This window comes from Eumetopias jubatus, unplaced genomic scaffold (assembly GCF_037043125.1).
Source record: "Eumetopias jubatus isolate StellerSeaLion01/CBP00866 unplaced genomic scaffold, mEumJub1_p1.0 scaffold_11, whole genome shotgun sequence".
NCBI classification, from domain to species: domain Eukaryota; kingdom Metazoa; phylum Chordata; class Mammalia; order Carnivora; family Otariidae; genus Eumetopias; species Eumetopias jubatus.
Genome location: NW_028274817.1, coordinates 28,937,971 through 28,955,067, shown reverse-complemented (window position 1 = coordinate 28,955,067; position 17,097 = coordinate 28,937,971). Strand labels below are relative to the sequence as shown.

The window sequence follows — 17,097 nt, the reverse complement described above, 5'->3', positions numbered from 1 at the left end:
ACATAGGCAAATAGGCGCAAAGGACAAAGGAAAACCATTTTGACACCGTTTTGATGTACAGCCCCGCTTCACAGCAACCTCCCACTGCTTTGTATGGTGCCTGCAAGTGCTCGACACATCACAGCGTCATAGAATTTCTATTTGTTTGTTTGTTGATTTCAGCAAAGGTGACGCAAGGTAAATGAATAGGGTCTAAATCTGTGCTCTCTTGTGATGGGGAGGCTTTCGTCAAAATATGTCAGGAGGAGGGAATGAAAGGAAAGCCTTCCCTGGGATTGAGAAATTACAAGAACCTGATAGTAACTACCATTTATTGGTCATTTAATATGGGCAAGGCAGTTTATTATCCCATTTCATCCTCTTTATCGACCCTATGGAATAAGTGCCGGTATTATTCCTATCTTCTAGATGAGGAAATGAGGCACAGAGAGGGTCAGTTACTTGCCCAACAGCCACACAGCCAGCAAGTGGTGGAGCTGGGATTGAACACCCGTCCCTCCCTCCTCCGGTCCCTGGAAGGAAGTACAGTGCTTTGCTCCTAGATGCTAGGTAATCGGTTCGTTTCTTTCCATTCCCTTGCCCTGGGTACAGGAGTAGAGGACGAGAAAGAAGGAGACCTGACCTTGGCAACTGGGAGCTCTCAGGCTCAGTGCAAGAGGGGTTGGGAAAACAACAACAATAATGGGCAAGCTCAGAAATGGACAGGCAAGAGCCTGGCTTTGGTCAGGAAATGGTTAACTCAAATTAAAAGAGGGGGGCAGTCTTCAGAAAACCAGGGCTCACTTTTAGTCCCTGGCTGCCTGACAATGGAAGGCTGGAAGCCAGCAGATCGGAATGAGGAGCATAGATCATTCGGCAGCCACGGCCCTCTGGCTGGCCACAAACTGACCATGGTTGTTGCGAGGCACTGGGAAGTAGATGTCTGGACTTCCCTTAGGCCAGGTGGCTCTGTCGGAGCTTCCTTGTTTGGGTGTAGGGAAAGGAGAACTCTCCCCCTTGTGTTCCCAAAAGGTAGAGTGCCCTAAATACTTGAGGGATGGCAGTTGTTGATCATGGAAACAAGACTGTCCCTAGAGGGCAGGCGAGGAGGGAGGAGGGAGGAGCCTGCCTAATTCCACTCTTGTAAAATCATTCCGTCCTTTTCTCCTGACCTGAGCTGGCTTACTCCTTCCAAGCGATCAAGGCTGGGAAGCCAAATGGCCCCCCGTGCTAAGCAGGCTTCTCTGGGCTGCAGCCCAACAGCAATAGCAGCTGGGATGGGAGCTGACCGCCCCCCCCCACCCCCGCAATGGGGGTGAAGAAGGGGGTAGGGGAAAGGGAACGGAAGGTCCCAGAAGAGGCCTGCTGTCAGCCAGGAGAGACGGCAGGTCCTGCTGAGGGACCGCCCCCCACCTCCCCCCGGCTGGCCTCAAGCCAGCTCGGAAACACACGCAGCCCCGGTTGTCCCCTCCTTTCCCCGTGCTTGTTTGGTTTTGACAGCTGGGCTCATCAGAAAGCTCCAGCGGGCACACGTGCTCAGCGGTCAAGGGCGGCGTGGTCAAGGGCTCGGGCTTCGCATGCCGGCCCTGCCCCTCCCGCCCGCGTGAACCCGGGTGAGCTGCGCGGCCTCCCTGAGCCTCATCCTCCTCATCTGAAAACCAGGGGCATGAGCGCCGTGCCTGACTGGCACACGGGACAGAGCCCCGAAGCGGCTTCACGCAGATACAGAGCTGGGCACGTGACCGACACTCGGTGCGGGCCGAGGTGCTTGTTCTCTTGTTCCTGAAGCATCTCTTCAGAATCTATGCATGGCACCGGAGGCCTGATTAGAACCACAAAAGCCAGCCCAGGTGTGTTTGTGTTTTCCATGATTGCTGGAAACAAAGGAACTCTAGCTAGCCTCACAAAAACCTCAAAGGACCCTCGATCTCTGTACATAATGCTGAGCCGGGAAGGGAGGGGAGCTCATTATTCAGCTGTTAGGTGAGCCGAACAGGCATTTAGCTAGAGGCCACCCCGTGCAAGCACCGCCCACGTCTGTATCTTGCCAGCCACCTGAAAGGGCCCCTACGGTCTCTTCCCTGAGCCCCCCTCGGGGGGACACTAGCAGTGGGCGCTTCAGGGTTACTGCTGCTCTGTATGCGGCTCCCCTGGCCTCGGCCTGGGCGGCTCCACTCGCCTCTCAACGGCTTCCTCCGGTCTGATTTCCTCAGCCGGTGCGCCCACACCAGCCAGCTGTGTCTCCTCTCGCCCCAAGCACAACGCTAACCTGCTGGCCCTTCGCTCGCTTCCCCACCGTTACCACTGCCGCGGGCCTCCTGGGCCGCGAGTTGGTCCCCTGGTCTGCTGAGAGGTGAGGCGTGTGCAGCCGCAGGGGTGGAGGGTGGCTGGCAGGCGGCCCATGCTGGGGACAGTCGCCCACACCCACGTGTGCAGACACCCCCACCTCGGAGCCGGGGCGCTTCCCAGCTATGCGAGGACAGCTCCTGGGGGTCTGGCTCTGCCAAGAGAAACTTGGGCCATGTGGTTCCCAGGACAGAAAGGTCCTTTTACCGGACGCCTGGGTGGCGCAGTCATTAAGCGTCTGCCTTCGGCTCAGGTCATGATCCCGGGGTCCTGGGATCGAGCCCCGCATCGGGCTCCCTGCTCTGCTGGAAGCCTGCTTCTCCCTCTCCCACGCCCCCTGCTCCTGCTCTCTCTCAAATAAATAAACAAAATCTTTTTTTAAAAAAGTCCTTTTACTCCAACACGATTGGCCTGTTGTTTGACTATTGGGGATGGGCCAAAAGACAGAAGCTTCCTACCACAACTGCCTCAGATGGTTTGGGAAGTGGGCAGCTTGGTCTTCAGGTTGTGTCTTATGCATCTAAGGAAGATAAAAGTTGTTTCTGATAACAAGCGAGAGGTTCTGAGCTCCTGTTTGCTCCAGCTAGAAGACTCCTGTTTCCGTTTTTTTTTTTTTTGTCTCTCCTCTTAAATACTCTTTTTTAAATTAAGACTTGATTTTTTCGAGCAGTTTTAGGTTCAGTGCAAAATTGAGAGAAAGGTACAGAGATTTCCCATGCATCCCCAGCCCCGCCCCCACGCACAGTCTCCTCCACCAGAGGGCTACGTTTATCACAACTGACAGAGTCTACACTGACACATCATTGTCACCCAAAGTCCATAGTTTACCTGAGGGTTCACTCGCGGTTTGGGACATTCTATGTATAATGATGTATATCCATCATTCTAGCGTACAGAGGATTTTTCTCTGTGCTCTGCCTACTTATCGTCCCCCAAACCCCTGCAAACACTGATCTTTTTACTGTCTCCATAGTTTTGCCTTTCCAGAGTGTCCAGTCACACAGTATATACATTTTTTTTTTCGTTTTTGGAGTAAACTCTACCCCCAATGTGGGGCTCGAACTCACGATCCTGAGATCAAGAGTCACATGCGTTACCGACTGAGCCAGCCAGGCGCCCCTCATTATATAGACTTTTCAGACATGCTTCTTTCACGTAGGAAGATACATTTAAGGTTTCTCCATGTCTTTTCATGGCTCGATGCCTTATTTCTTTTTCATGCTAAATAATATTTCATTGTCTGGATCTACTTTAGTTCTCCATTACCATACTGAAAGAGGCCATCTTGTCGCTTCCAGGCACTGGCAGCTGTAAACAAAGCTGCTTTAAACATCCATGTGCAGGCTTTTGTGTGGACATAAGTTTTCAGCTCCTTTAGGTAAATCCCAGGGTCTGATCTGATCAGTGCAATCGCTAGACCCTGTGGTAAGAGTATGTTTAGTTTTGTAAGAGACCCCCAAACTGTCTTCCAAAGTGGCCATACCATTTTGCATTCCCACCAGCAGTGAATGAAAGTTCCTATCCATTCCACATCCTCAGATCACTCCATAGCCTCAGCATCATTTGGTGGTGTCACCGTTCTGGATTTCGGCCATTCTAATACACGTGTAGCAGTATCTCGTTGTTGTTTTAATTTGCATCTCCCTGATGACATGGGATAAGGAGCATCTTTTCCTATGCTTATTTGCCACCCGTATATCTTCTCTGGTGAGCTGTTAAGGCCTTTGGCCCATTTTTTTAATTGGGTTTTCTTATTGTTGAGTTTTAAGAGTTCTTTGTATATTTTGGATAATGGCCCTTTATCAGATGTGTCTTTTGCAGATATTTTCTCCCAGTCTGTGGCTTGTCTTCTCATTTTCTTTTAAAATTAAATTATTCTACCTTCTGCATAGGAAACATAGGCATATGGTGGAAAATCCATAAGGTGCAAAGAGTATACGTTGAAAAGTAAGTCTTCCCCGACCTTTGTCCCCTGGCCTCTCAGTTCTCTGCAGACAACACTTCCCAGTATCTCGTCTGAAACTTTCCAAAGATGGCCTATGCAAAGATACACATAAACGTGCACATTCATGTTCTTTCCGTTTTTAGATCATCAGCTATATAGACTCTTCACCATTTTTTTTCCACCTCAAAATGTATCTTGGAGATGGCACCATATCAGTTAGATGGAGCCACCACATATTTTTTAAATGGTGACATAGTATTCCATGGTACGATGAACTCTTTCTTTAACTAGCCCCCTATTGGTGGAATTTAGATTATTTCCAATTTTCTGCTGTTACTAACAGTGCCGCAACAAAAATCCTTGTAAGACGCACATCGTTTCCCACGTGGACAAATATATCTGTAGAATAAATTCCTAGAAATGGGATCGCTTTGGTCAAAGGGTGTGTGAGTTTTACATCTTCAGAAATACCATTGACTTACTTCAGTGCTCGTGGAAAGAATGAACAGCCTAAAATGTTACCTCTTTTGGTAGGCCTCTGGACTTTTTCAGAGAAATAATCAAGTGCTTTGCTTTGAAATATGTATCTTTCATTTTCATGTACTGCAGGTCTGTTCCTTCTTTCCTGCAATATGTCTTAAGCACATACTGTGTGCCAGTCATGTTGGCAGGCTTCAGGGATAAAACCGCAAACACGACAGACACGGTCACTTGCCCTCGTGGGATTTCTGGTCCTGGAGGCGGGGTGGGGAGAATACACGTGGCAGAAATACTTATACACTAAATCATTACGAACTTTGTCACATACCCTGAAGGGGACATACAGAGGGACCAAAAGTGTTTACTAGGCTCCTGACTTAGTCTGTGGGGTCTGAGAAGATGTCCCTGAGGAAGCGGTATGTATTCTTTTTTTTTTTTTTAATATTTATTTATTTGAGAGAGAGCGAGCACGAGCAGGGGCAGGGAGGGGCAGAGGGAGAGGGAGAAGCAGACTGCTCGCTGAGCAGGGGGCCTGCCGATATGGGGCTCGATCCCAGGACCCTGAGATCATGACCCGAGCCAAAGGCAGATGCCTAACGACTGAGCCACCCAGGCGCCCGGATTTCATTTAATCTTGATAGCAATCCTATAAGGTGGATATTCTGATTACCCCATTTTACAGATGAGGAAACTGAGGCTAGTGAGTGACCCATGTGCTGTCAGTGTCAGCACCCTGAGCTGCCTCGTGCTGTGGCATGCCTGCAGCAGCGACCCTCAACCCTATCTACACACCAGAATCATCTGGGGAGCTTGCCCCGAAACTGTTCATGTCCAGCCCTCACCCTGGGTCAGTTAAATCACAGTCTCTGGGGGTGGATCCCAATCCCGGATGGTTTTGAAAAACTTCCCCAGGTTGTCTCATATGCAGCTGAGGGTTGAGAAACACTGGTATGTGTCATTCGCATTCCTTCTTCCTTTGGGGGTATCTTTGTCTGGGCTGCAATCACAGAATACCATAGACCGGGTGGCTTGAACAACAGACACTTCTCACGGTTCTGGAAGCTGGGGAAGTCCGAGATCAAGGTGCCGGCAGACTGGGTGTCTGGTGAGAACCCTCTTCCTGGGGACACCTGGGTGGCTCAGTCGGTTGGGCGTCTGCCTTCGGCTCAGGTCATGGTCCCAGGGTCCCGGGATCCAGCCCCGCATCAGGCTCCCTGCTCAGCGGGAAGCCTGCTTCTCCCTCTCCCACTCCCCCTGCTTGTGTTCCCTCTCTCGCTGTCTCTCTTTCTGTCTGTCAAATAAATAAAATTAAAAAAAAAATACTTTTACAACAACATCAAGACTGGTGCTTGACCAAACATCTGGGTACCATGGCCTAGCCAAGTTGACACATGAAATGAACCATCACAGGCTGGTAATGGAAAATAATACCGGGAAGACAGGTGGGCGCCAAACTATAGAGGGTTTTGAATTCTGTTACATTTCTCTTTGGAAAACTTTTCTTAGAAAACTGGGAGTTGGTAAAGGTTTCTCAGCAAAGCAGTGACAGCATCTGGTGAGTTTGGAATCGCAGCTGGCTGCAGTGTGGAGCATGGGCTGGAGAGGGCAGAGACTGAAGGTGTGCGGATGGGTTACGAAACTGTGTCAATCTCTTGCTCACGTTGAAAAGGTGAGCAGGGGCAGATCGTGGAGGGCTTATAACCTTCCAGTAGTGTGGCTAGAGCCAGCTCCTATTGGCTCAGGAGAGCTGATTTTTTTTAAGAGTTTATTTACTTACTTACTTGAGAGAGAGACAGAGCATGAGCATGAACGGGGGGAGGGGCAGAAGGAGAGGGAGAGAGAATCTCAATGCGGGGCTCGATCTCACGACCCGAGATCACGACCTGAGCCTAAATCAAGAGTGGGTCGCGTAACCGACTGAGTCACCCAGCTGCCCTGGGAAAGCTGATTGTTAAATGGCAGGAAATCCAGGAGCTGGTGGACCTCACAGTTGGTAGCTTGCAATCGGCCATGTGGGAGTATTGACACCATTGAAATTGGCAAATGCTACAACTCAAGGCTTTTTTTCTCCCCAGAGAATCAGTTGTTAAATATTTACCACCACAGCTTACAGGTAACACTAAGAAATGTAGATTTTATTCTAAGTGTTCTATAAAGCCATTAAAATATTTTAAGCAGATGAGTAAAAAGATCTGATTTTTTAAAAAATCTCTCTGGCAACTTTTTAGAGAATGGACTATAAGGGGGCCAGGCGAGGCATCTCAAACTCTGTCCCAAGGAGACCAAAAGGGAGCTGCATAATGGTCCATAATGGTCAGCAGTGATGGTGGCTTGGCAGTGAAGGTAGAGTGAAGTAGATATTCGGAAGATGGTTAAGGTCCTAAGATTGAATATAGGTGGCCCTTGATTCATCACAAGTTGATTATAATTGCCCTGTTCTGTAACTCATGGAACTTGCTTAGTGTTTTTTTGTTTTAGTTGTGGTGGGGGGCACCAGGTTACAAAATGATGACCTTGACTCATGACTCAGGGCTTTTTTGTAGTTTTACTGGAAACCAGCAGAAGATAAATCAATCATATGATTTCATAACAGAATAAGAAGGCTAATTTCCGGCATGAACATAACCTCTTTTCATTATGTCAGTCTTACAGTAGCAGGAGGAACTTCAAGTCTTATGACTAGGCAGCTTCTTTCTAAGGGGAAAGGAAGCTTTTACTACCTGTTTGGCAATGGTGCTTTATCGGGAGGGTGAGGACAGGTCAGGTCGCACCAGTGTCTGGGTAAACATTTTAAAGTAAGACATTCACCAGAGACCCCTGACCATTTTGGCTCCTGAAACTCCAGGCTGGGAGACTCAGCTTGTCCATTTCATGTTTTATTTCTCATACTCTGGCCTGCACTTGACTGTTTCTGTACCCCAAAGGGAAGGGCTAACCCAGAGGTTCAACCTTCACCTTGATATAGGACTCTATATGGTTAAGGCATACAACATTGATCCTCCCGTGGGTCACTGGCTGGCTCAGTCAGTAGAGCGTGCAAACTTGATCTCGGGGTTGTGAGTTCAAGCCCCACATGGTATGCCCCTCCCCCCTTGGGCTTGTGTGCTCTCTCTCTCTCTCTCTCTCTCAAATAAATAAAATCTTTAAACAAAAATAAATAAAATCCCTTAAAGATTTTATTTATTTGACAGAGAGACACAGCAAGAGAAGGAACACAAACAGGGGGAGAGGGAAAGGGCGAAGCAGGCTCCCTGATGAGCAGGAAGACCCTTGCGGGGCTCCATCCCAGGACCCCGGGACCATGACCTGAGCCGAAGGCAGACGCCCAACGACTGAGCCACCCAGGCGCCCCAAATAAAATCTTTCAAAAAAAAGAATGTTGACCCTTCGAGCTGGATTAACGAGGAAAGATACAACAGTCTTTCATATAAAATGAAGAACTGTGGAACCTTATTAATTTGCACGGCACTAAAATTATAATAGCAACCCAGGGTTCAGTAAGGAAATGAATAATATAAACAGCATATGAGGTATTATTCTCCCCATTTTTGCAATGAGGAAGTCGAAGTTCAGAGAAGTTAAGGAACTTGCTTACTACGATCACAGAGCTAATGAGTGGAAGAGACAAGGGTTCAAATCCAAGTCTGTGTGATGGGAAAATCCATGCACGTGACCTTGTGGTCCACATAGGCCCAGAAAGTCTCTCTACTTCGCTGCCCTTCACTAATCCGGTTTCAGTCATATATAATAAAATGGAACATCCTCCCAGAATTTCATAATTTAGGCTTCGCTAATTTAAACTACCCCCCCACACACATACACACATACACATTGGAATTACTGACATTTTTCTGTATTGTTTATCGAATGCCCTTATGGTGGGGGTTCATGAGAGAGGCTAGAGTCTGACGAGAAAGAGGAGCAACAGGTGGCAGGGTGGGGTGTCCTGCGGGGGCACAAGCTAGGTAGGTGTCAGGTGCAGCACATGTCATTTTACGTCTTGGAACCTAGAGACCAAGGTCAGGGAGTCACTGGGAAGCAGGGTCCCGGAAGGCAGACTGCAGCAGCCCAGGAGGCGGAGCACCTGGCTCTTGTCACTCTTGGTCACTCTTCCTCTCAAGACCTTGGGTTTCCATCTGTAAATGAAGTCATTGGATCAGAATATCTTTTTTTAAGGATCTTATCTTTAAGTAATCTCTACTCCCAATGTGGGACTCGAACTCACGACCGAGAGATCAAGCATCACATGCTCCTACTGAGCCAGCCAGGTGTCCCCATTGGACTGGAATATCTTTTTAGAACCTTTTTTTTTTTTAAGATTTTATTTTTATTTATTTGACAGAGAGAGACACAGCGAGAGAGGGACCACAAGCAGGGGGAGTGGGAGAGGGAGAAGCAGGCTTCCCGCGGAGCAGGGAGCCCGATGCGGGGCTCAACCACTCCTGTACTGAACATTCTCAACACAGCAGCCGAAGTGATCCTATTAAAATATAAACGAGGCTCCGTCACTCTTCCTTTTTTTAATTTATTTTTATTTTTTTAAAGATTTTATTTATTTACTTGCCAGGGAGAGAGAGAGAGAGCACGAGCCAGGGGGAGCAGCAGAGGGAGAGGGAGAAGCAGGCTCCCTGCTGAGCAGGGAGCCCGATGCGGGACTTGATCCCAGGACCCTGGGATCATGACCTGAGCCGAAGGCAGACACAACCACCCAGGCGCCCCTGGATGGGAATTTCTTTTTCTTTTTTCTTTTTTTTTTTTTAATTTATTTATTTGAGAGAGAGAGAGTGAGAACACGAGTGGGCGGAGGGAGGGGCAGAGGGAGAGGGAGCCTGACATGGGGCTCCATCCCAGGACCCTGAGATCGTGACCTGAGCCGAAGGCAGAGGCTTGACGGACTGAGCCACCCAGGCATCCCAAGGCTCTGTCACTCTTCTGTTGAGAACCCAGCAGCATCTCCCATTCTCACTCGGTAATTCGAGTCAAAATACTTACTTACTATGGCCTACCAGCCTTACGGGGTCCAGTCGTGGTCTAGTCGCCAGTTACTTTTCTGATGCCTTGTCCTGTTGCTCTCTCTCGTTCATTCTGTTCCCACCACATTGGCCTCCTTGTTGTCTCTCTAACAACCCAGGCATGCTCCTGCCCCAGGGCCCTTGCAGATAACTATACAATTCACTTCCTTCAGATCTTCACTCAAAGGTCATCATCTTCTTGGTGAGTCTTCGGGGACCACCCTAATAAAAACTTCAGCACCCTCCAGGCACTCCCTGTATCTTTTCCCTGCCTTTATTTTCTTCAGAGCCTTCGCTGCCTTTTAGTATTTGATATAATCATTTATTTATTTTTTTTATTTTTATTTTTTTGCCTGTTCCTTCCCCACAACTAGAATTTCAGCTCTGTGGGAACAGGGACTCTTTGTCTGTTTGGTTCACTGCTGTAACCTCAGTGGCTGGCACATAGTAGGTACTCAATAAACATCTGAATAAATGAAAAGTCTTCAGAGGGGATAAGGGGAGCTAATAGAAGTACAGAAATATTGCTAAGGAGTGCAGGGGGTGAACGGTGCTCTTAAAGCTAGGAAAATTTTCATTTTAGGGCCTTGTATATCATTCTAAGGAGCTTGGATTTCATCCTCTAGGTGGTAGAAAATCGGTGAAGGAGTCAGTGGTCTGCACTGAAATGTCAGGATTCACGCATGAGATGGTGGTAGCCTGAACTAAGAGAGTGGCAGTTGAGAATGTAGAAAAGGAGATGGATCTGAGAAGTACTGTACTCAGAAGATAAAACTGATTGTACTTGATGACTGATGGGCTAGGGCAGTAAGAGTGAGCAGATAAGGAATCCCAGGTTCCTGGCTTGGGGCAGCCGGCTGAACGGTGGTGCCATTTAGTGAAATAAATACAGAAGAGGGGCACCTGGGTGGCTCTGTCGGTTAAGTATCTGACGTCGGGCTTCAGGTTTGAGAACCTGTGTGCCATCCGGGTGGAGATGTCCGGTAGGCAGCTGGATGCTTGATTTTGGAGCTCAGCGTGGGGAGGTCAGGGCCAAAGAGAAAGATGTGGAAGTCGTCTACCTGCAGATGGTGTTTAAAGCCTTGGCTACAGTAGAATTCCCTAGAGAAGTTGTATAAATTGAGGAGGACAAAAAGGTGCTGGTTATTAGTGCCAAACACTGCCCCAAAAATCCAGTAAGAAAATATCAAAAAAAAAAAAATCTACTAAATTTGGCAGGTAGGAGGCCCTGAGTGAATATATTTCATCTATTTAAATATTTCTTGAACATTTGCTACGTGTTGAGGATCCTGAAGATACAGTAGTGAACCAAACAGGCAAAAATCCCCCCTTCCACGGAGCTAAAACTCTGGTTGGGAGGAGTGGACAAATAAGAAATAAGTAAATTATACCAAATCATAAAAGGCCATGAGTGCTCTGAAAATAAAAAGAAAATTTAAAAATTAAAAAAAAAGAAAGGCAACGAACCAAGGTAGGCCTGGCCAGAATCAACAAGCAGAGTCACGGACACGGATCCAGACTGCAGTGAGTAGAGCAGCGAGTGGGGAGGGAGGAAGTGGAGTCCGCCAGAGTCTACCGCTGTTTCAGTAAGTGCGGACGAGAAGGGAGAAGGGTCTGCCCCATTGACAGACGAGTGGATAAACACACGGTGGTACGGCCTCACAATGGTACGGCCTCACGATGGAATACTACTCAGCAATAAACGGGAAGAAACTATTGATGAACACAACAACGTGGATGAATCTCAGAAGCATCGTGCCGAGTGAAAGAAGTCAGTCTCAAGGGGCGCCCGGCTGGCTCAGTCAGAAGAGCGTGCAACTCTTCATCTCAGGGTTGTGAGTTCGAGCCCCCCATGGGGTGTAGAGATTACTTAAATAAGTAAAACTTTTAAAAAATACTTTCAGAAGCCAGTCTCAAAAGGTTACATGCTGTTTGCTTCCATGGGTCTGACATTCTCAAAAGGCAAAACTGTAGGGACAGAGAGCAGACCAGTGGCTGCCCAGGGCTGGGAATGGGGGAGGCCTTGACTGCAAAGGGGCAGCGCATGAGAATGGTGGGGGCAGAAGGAGCAGTTCTGTGTCCTGATTGTAATGGTGGTCACACAAATGGATACGTATGTTAAAACTGCTAGCCCTCTACCCTGAAACCAGGTAATTTTACTGTATATTAATGTGGGAATGAGAGGTTGGACTGTATCTGAAGGGCAAAGTCAAGATCGGCAGAAGGAAATTTTTGAAGATGAGAGGGACTTGAGTTTATTCATTTGCTAAGGAGGAAAGTCAGGTCTCTTGGGAAGGGTGCCCAAGAGGAGTTCAAAGGTGTGAGATCCAGGGCACCGGTGGGAAGAAAAGATGTTTATGCGAAGAAGCAAAAGGTGAGGACCTGTACAATCTGTTTTCTCTGTGAACCAGGAGACCAGGTCACCTACCTAGAGTAGAGGAACGGGTGCGGGGTGCCGGGCGTCAAGGGCTGTGGGAAGGTTTGGCAGAGCCGCCTTGAGGAACAGGCAAGGATGCTCTGAAGGCTTGGTTCACCGTACGAAAGCCCAGCAGAGGTTGGCAACCTCGAAGCTTTAGTGGTACCGATCTGCGCCTTTGTGGATTCGTCTTCAGTGGCTTGGGGCAGAGCAGGGGTGTGTGGGTGAGAGCGGCTGAAGGGTGAGGGGCAAGGATTTTGAGAGTAGGAGCAGAAAAAGCTGGGCGAGGTTTGGAAAGGGAAGCCACTGAAGCCAGCAGGGAACTGGTGGCCTGCGGAAGACGGGAGGGGGCAAGTGCCTGGGGGCTTGTGATGAATAATAGGAACCAGCGAGGGAGGGGGCCGGTGGATGAGTACACCATGGTCCCGGGGCTTCTGAAGTCTAAGATTTGAGAGGTGGGTGGGGAGGACTGGTAGCTTTAGGTAAGGGATTGTATTGCTGTTTAGCATACTTCATTTTTTCTAAGATTTGATTTTATTTATTTGAGAGAGAGAGAGTGCACAAGCAGGGGGAGGGGCAGGGGCGAAGGGAGAAGCAGACTCCCCGCTGAGCAGGGAGCCCGAGGCGGGGCTCGATCCCAGGACCCCGAGATCGTGACCCGAGCCGAAGGCAGACGCTTAACCGACTGAGCCCCCCAGGCGCCCGTGATTAGCATACTTTCTGTGTAATAGCAATAGCAGGGCCAGCTCATACCTACTGATCCTTACCATGTGCCTGACACGGCTGATCGCTTTACATGCGTATCTCATTTAGTTCTCACAGCAGCCGCATGAAGTGGGTACTGTGAATACGGAAACTAAGGCTCAGGAGGGTTCGGTAAGTGCCCAGGGTCACGTGGCCCGTACGTGAAGCGGCCAGACCTAGGCTCTGACTTGTCCGACTCCAGAGGTTCTGCTTTTCGGACTGTTAGACTATACTGCCTCTCCCACATGGAAAATCTTCTTTGGTTGCTGTTGCTTTATTTATTTTTAAGTAATCGCTACAGCCAACCTGGGGCTCGGAACTCAGGACCCCAAGATCAAGAGTCGTGTGCTCTTCTGACTGAGCCAGGCATGCGCCCCTCCTAAGTGGAAAATCTTGATTCCACTTCACTAGAATGCTGTGCTAGTCTCAACTGGACGTTTCAGAAACAAACCAAAGTATGTGCGAAGCTTCTTGTGAACTTGACACCGTTACTGAAAGCCAGCTCTGAGAGGCTGTCCCCCTCCCACTGGGCAAGAGGTGTCAGTTTTGTATAGAGATGGTCCACTGAAAAGTCCTTTTGGGGCGCCCGGGTGGCTCAGTCGTTAAGCGTCTGCCTTCGGCTCGGGTCATGGTCCCAGGGTCCGGGGATCGAGCCCCGCATCGGGCTCCCTGCTCGGCGGGAAGCCTGCTTCTCCCTCTCCCTCTCCCACTGCTTGTGTTCCCTCTCTCGCTGTCAACTAAATAAATAAGATCTTAAAAAAAAGTCCTTTCACCTGATCCCAAAACTGTCTTCTACTGAAGGACAAAAATGTTACTTTCAGAGATGGAGCATGTTGGTGATCAGTCAGGATAGTTCTGCGAGTCGTGATGAAGTCCATGAAGTGGCCAAAGTTGTGGGTGGCCAAAGAGGCATAAAAGTAAGGATCACTGAAGTCGAGGTCCAGAAACTGGGTGTGGGATGGGTTGGTTGTCTTATAGATGCTGAAGTTCCCTAAGATGATGGTGAATCTGGAAGAGGGGAAGCCTCCAGGTGGCACGGTCTCCAGTGAATGGAGAAGACCTTCAGGAGGTCAGGAGATGCGAGCAGCGACAAGGAGTGTGGCTGAGGGACAATGAGCCCCAGGCGAGAACTTCTGGCACAAGAGGGAAGGACTCGGGGTCTGGGGACAGTAAGAGGGAACTAGAAGAATGCCGCTATCCCTCTGCTTTTCACCCTGGGACATCTGGGATGTGGGGAAATGAGCAGCCCACGCTTGAGAGCTTCACAGAGGAGACATCAGTTAAGACAAGGAGACCAGGGGAGGAGGGGTATTTAGAAAAGGTTAAGGGCACGGGAGAGCGTTTATCATGTCCAGGGGGCATAGGTTGGGAAGCGTCGTTAAGTATGAAGTTTAGCCTGTCCTGAATGGTTGCTTCCTTCCGAGCAAAATAAGCCACAAATAGGTGAACGGGGTGTCCTGACTTCACTGCGCGTTAATATTCATTCTGAGCCCGTCGAACAAGCGCCCTGTGGCACCCATTCTTGGCAGGCATCTTGGCCAAGAGCATAGCAACCAGAGCCCAGACTTGAGACCCTGGCTTCCCTGACTAGAACATTTCTTTCCTGGTGACCAAATCACCGCGTCCCATCTTCTGTATTTCCTGCCAGGCTCAGAGCCCGCACCTTCCCCACCATGGAGGAGTGGATGTCCATTTCTCAGGAGCAGCGGACTGCTTCCGGCAGATAGTCAAAGCCCAAGGGGTCCTGGCGCTCTGGAATGGACTGACAGCCAACTTGCTGAAGGTGAGAAGGGCGGTCCATCCCTTGCTTCCCCGCCTCTTCGGATTCTAGCCCTTTCCCTTGCCGCTCCCCTACAGGTTGCCTGGGGACACCCCCCGTCTAGCACTGACCCATGAGTGCAGGCTGGCAGTCAGCCTGGAGACAGGGGGACCCTGTGCAGTGGCAGGGCATCTGACACCCCATCCTGGAGGAGCTGAGCATTCAGCATAGAGGCTCCTGACATGGGGGTTCATGGACTCCTAAGGGGAACCTAATGCCCCAGCCTAACATCATATGCAAAAATGTGTAGGTATGTGCATCTCTCTGGGGAGAGGATCCCTAGCTTCCATCATATTCCCGAAGAATTTCATGACGCTCCCCCCCCCCACACACACATACACACAAAAGAAAGGTTAAGAACTCTGGACTAACCTTGAACAAGTGTCAGGTTGTCCACAGGCATATTAATCCAGGCCATGCTCCCCCACCCCACACTGTGTCAGCTTTCATTCTGCCATCTTCCCTGACTCCAAAAAGAATGATGTTGTATTGTCCACTGCCTTTACCTCAGTTTACCCTGGTCCAGGTTGACTGCGGATGCACTGACATTTTCTTTTTAAGATTTTAACATGATCTTCATTTCTTTTTAAACAGATAGTTCCATATTTTGGAGTTATGTTTGGCACCTTTGAGTTCTGCAAGAGAATCTGTCTTTACCAAAATGGTTACATTGTGTCTCCTCTGAGCTGTAAATTGACCCCAGGGGTGGATCAGAGTTTGAAGCCCCAGGAATTGCGGGAACTTAAAAAGTTCTTCAAAACTGGACAACTGAAGTCTAAAAAACCAACTCTGTGAAACTGAAACAAGAAGTGCACTGACCGAAGGCGTGTTATAATCATTAAAAAAAATGTCGCCTCATAACTGTGTGTGCGCAGAGTGGCGAGAGGATACTCCCATCTGCTGCTCTTGGAAGTGAGAAGATTTAGCCACAGAACCAGCTCCAAGCTCCAAACTGATGTCCTGGTGAACGCCTGTGCCATGGAAAAGCTTCCCAACATGACTGCTGCATGGTGGCCTTCACCAGATTTTATAACAAAACCTAGCATTAACGAAACGTGCGAGTATACTCCGTAAATGTGCAACTTACACGACACCAAAGAAAGGGCATCACCATGACCTCAGAGTCTCATGTCCTCGAAGCGGCTGAGCAAATAGCACATCAGGAGCTCAGCCACAGGGTTGCAGCTTGCGCTAAACCCACACTGGCCTCGCGTTGCTCCATTCGACCCGAGTCTTCCCAACAGGCTTGTTTCTGAAACTCCTAATGTTTGCTGACTTCTGCGTGTGCACGCTATAGCATAAATTATACCTTACCAGAAACTAAAAGGGGCGCCTGGGTGGCTCCGTCGGTGAAGCGTCTGCCTCCGGCTCAGGTCAGGATCCCAGGGTCCTGGGATCGAGTCCCACATCAGGCTCCCTGCTCCGTGGGGAGTCTGCTTCTCCCTGTCCCTCTGTGGGTGCTGTCTCTCTCTCTCAAATAAATAAATAAATCTTTTTAAAAAAGAAACTAAATTAAAACCTTTAACATTTAGAAGTCATCACTCTCTCATAGTAGAACCATCCTTTTTTATTTAAATTTGAAGCATCTAGCATCTCAAGCTTAAGAATTTCAGGAATCTTTTTTCAGGAAGGCAGTTTTTACTGTGACCGCTCAATGCCCCAGAAGACCTTCTTCCAATTGAAATCATGTACAGTTGAAGTGGCCTGAATTCTCTGCCTTTTTCACTTGCTTTGCAAGCCTACCCTGAAAATAAATTATTTAGTCAACTTAAGTTATTCTCACAAGATGTCCCAGTTGTCTAGAAAAGGACCAAATAGAACATTTGACACACATCAAAAAAATAGAACTGAACAAAAACACTTCAGGCTAATCATCTCTACTCGATTTTTTAAAAATCAAATTTTGGGTTATTCCACCTCGGGAACTCCATGTCAAGTTTATATAACCTTACTTTCAAATAGTGCCTATCTATGCATTAAAAGACAATAATAGTAAATTGTTAATTTACACACACACACACACACACACACACACACACACACACACACAGGCTTTCAGTATGTTGCAAGTATTTTTCCCTGTTAAATGTATTTTCCAAAGAAAAATGTTGCTTGGTCATTCCTTCCTAAGGTGAGTTATAGCAGAGGAATAGCAATTAATACAGGAAGATCTCATCTGTAGCCCAATCTGTTACAGTTTGGAGGGTGGCAACTTCTTTACCCATAGTGAATAGTCCCTATTTATTAACTCTTCACATTCCTTGAGGCGACGAATTTTTTTAAAGTTCTAAAATCTGCAAAAAAAATTATTTTTTTTACTAGCTCTAAAATCCTAGCCTCAAGTTACTTACATCGT

The 17,097-nt window shown here is 48.4% G+C and overlaps 1 protein-coding gene across 1 annotated transcript in view; it reads left to right on the top strand.

The window, feature by feature from the left end:
• Positions 1 to 16,266, top strand: part of SLC25A43 (solute carrier family 25 member 43) — a 34,303-nt gene extending 18,037 nt beyond the window's left edge. The window contains exons 4-5 of the mRNA XM_028087789.2: positions 14,571 to 14,705; positions 15,336 to 16,266. Of these exons, the coding sequence (XP_027943590.2) occupies positions 14,571 to 14,705; positions 15,336 to 15,536 (336 nt within the window). The 3' untranslated portion in view covers positions 15,537 to 16,266. The remainder of the gene's footprint in view (positions 1 to 14,570; positions 14,706 to 15,335) is intronic.
• The last annotated feature ends 831 nt before the right edge of the window (positions 16,267 to 17,097 follow it).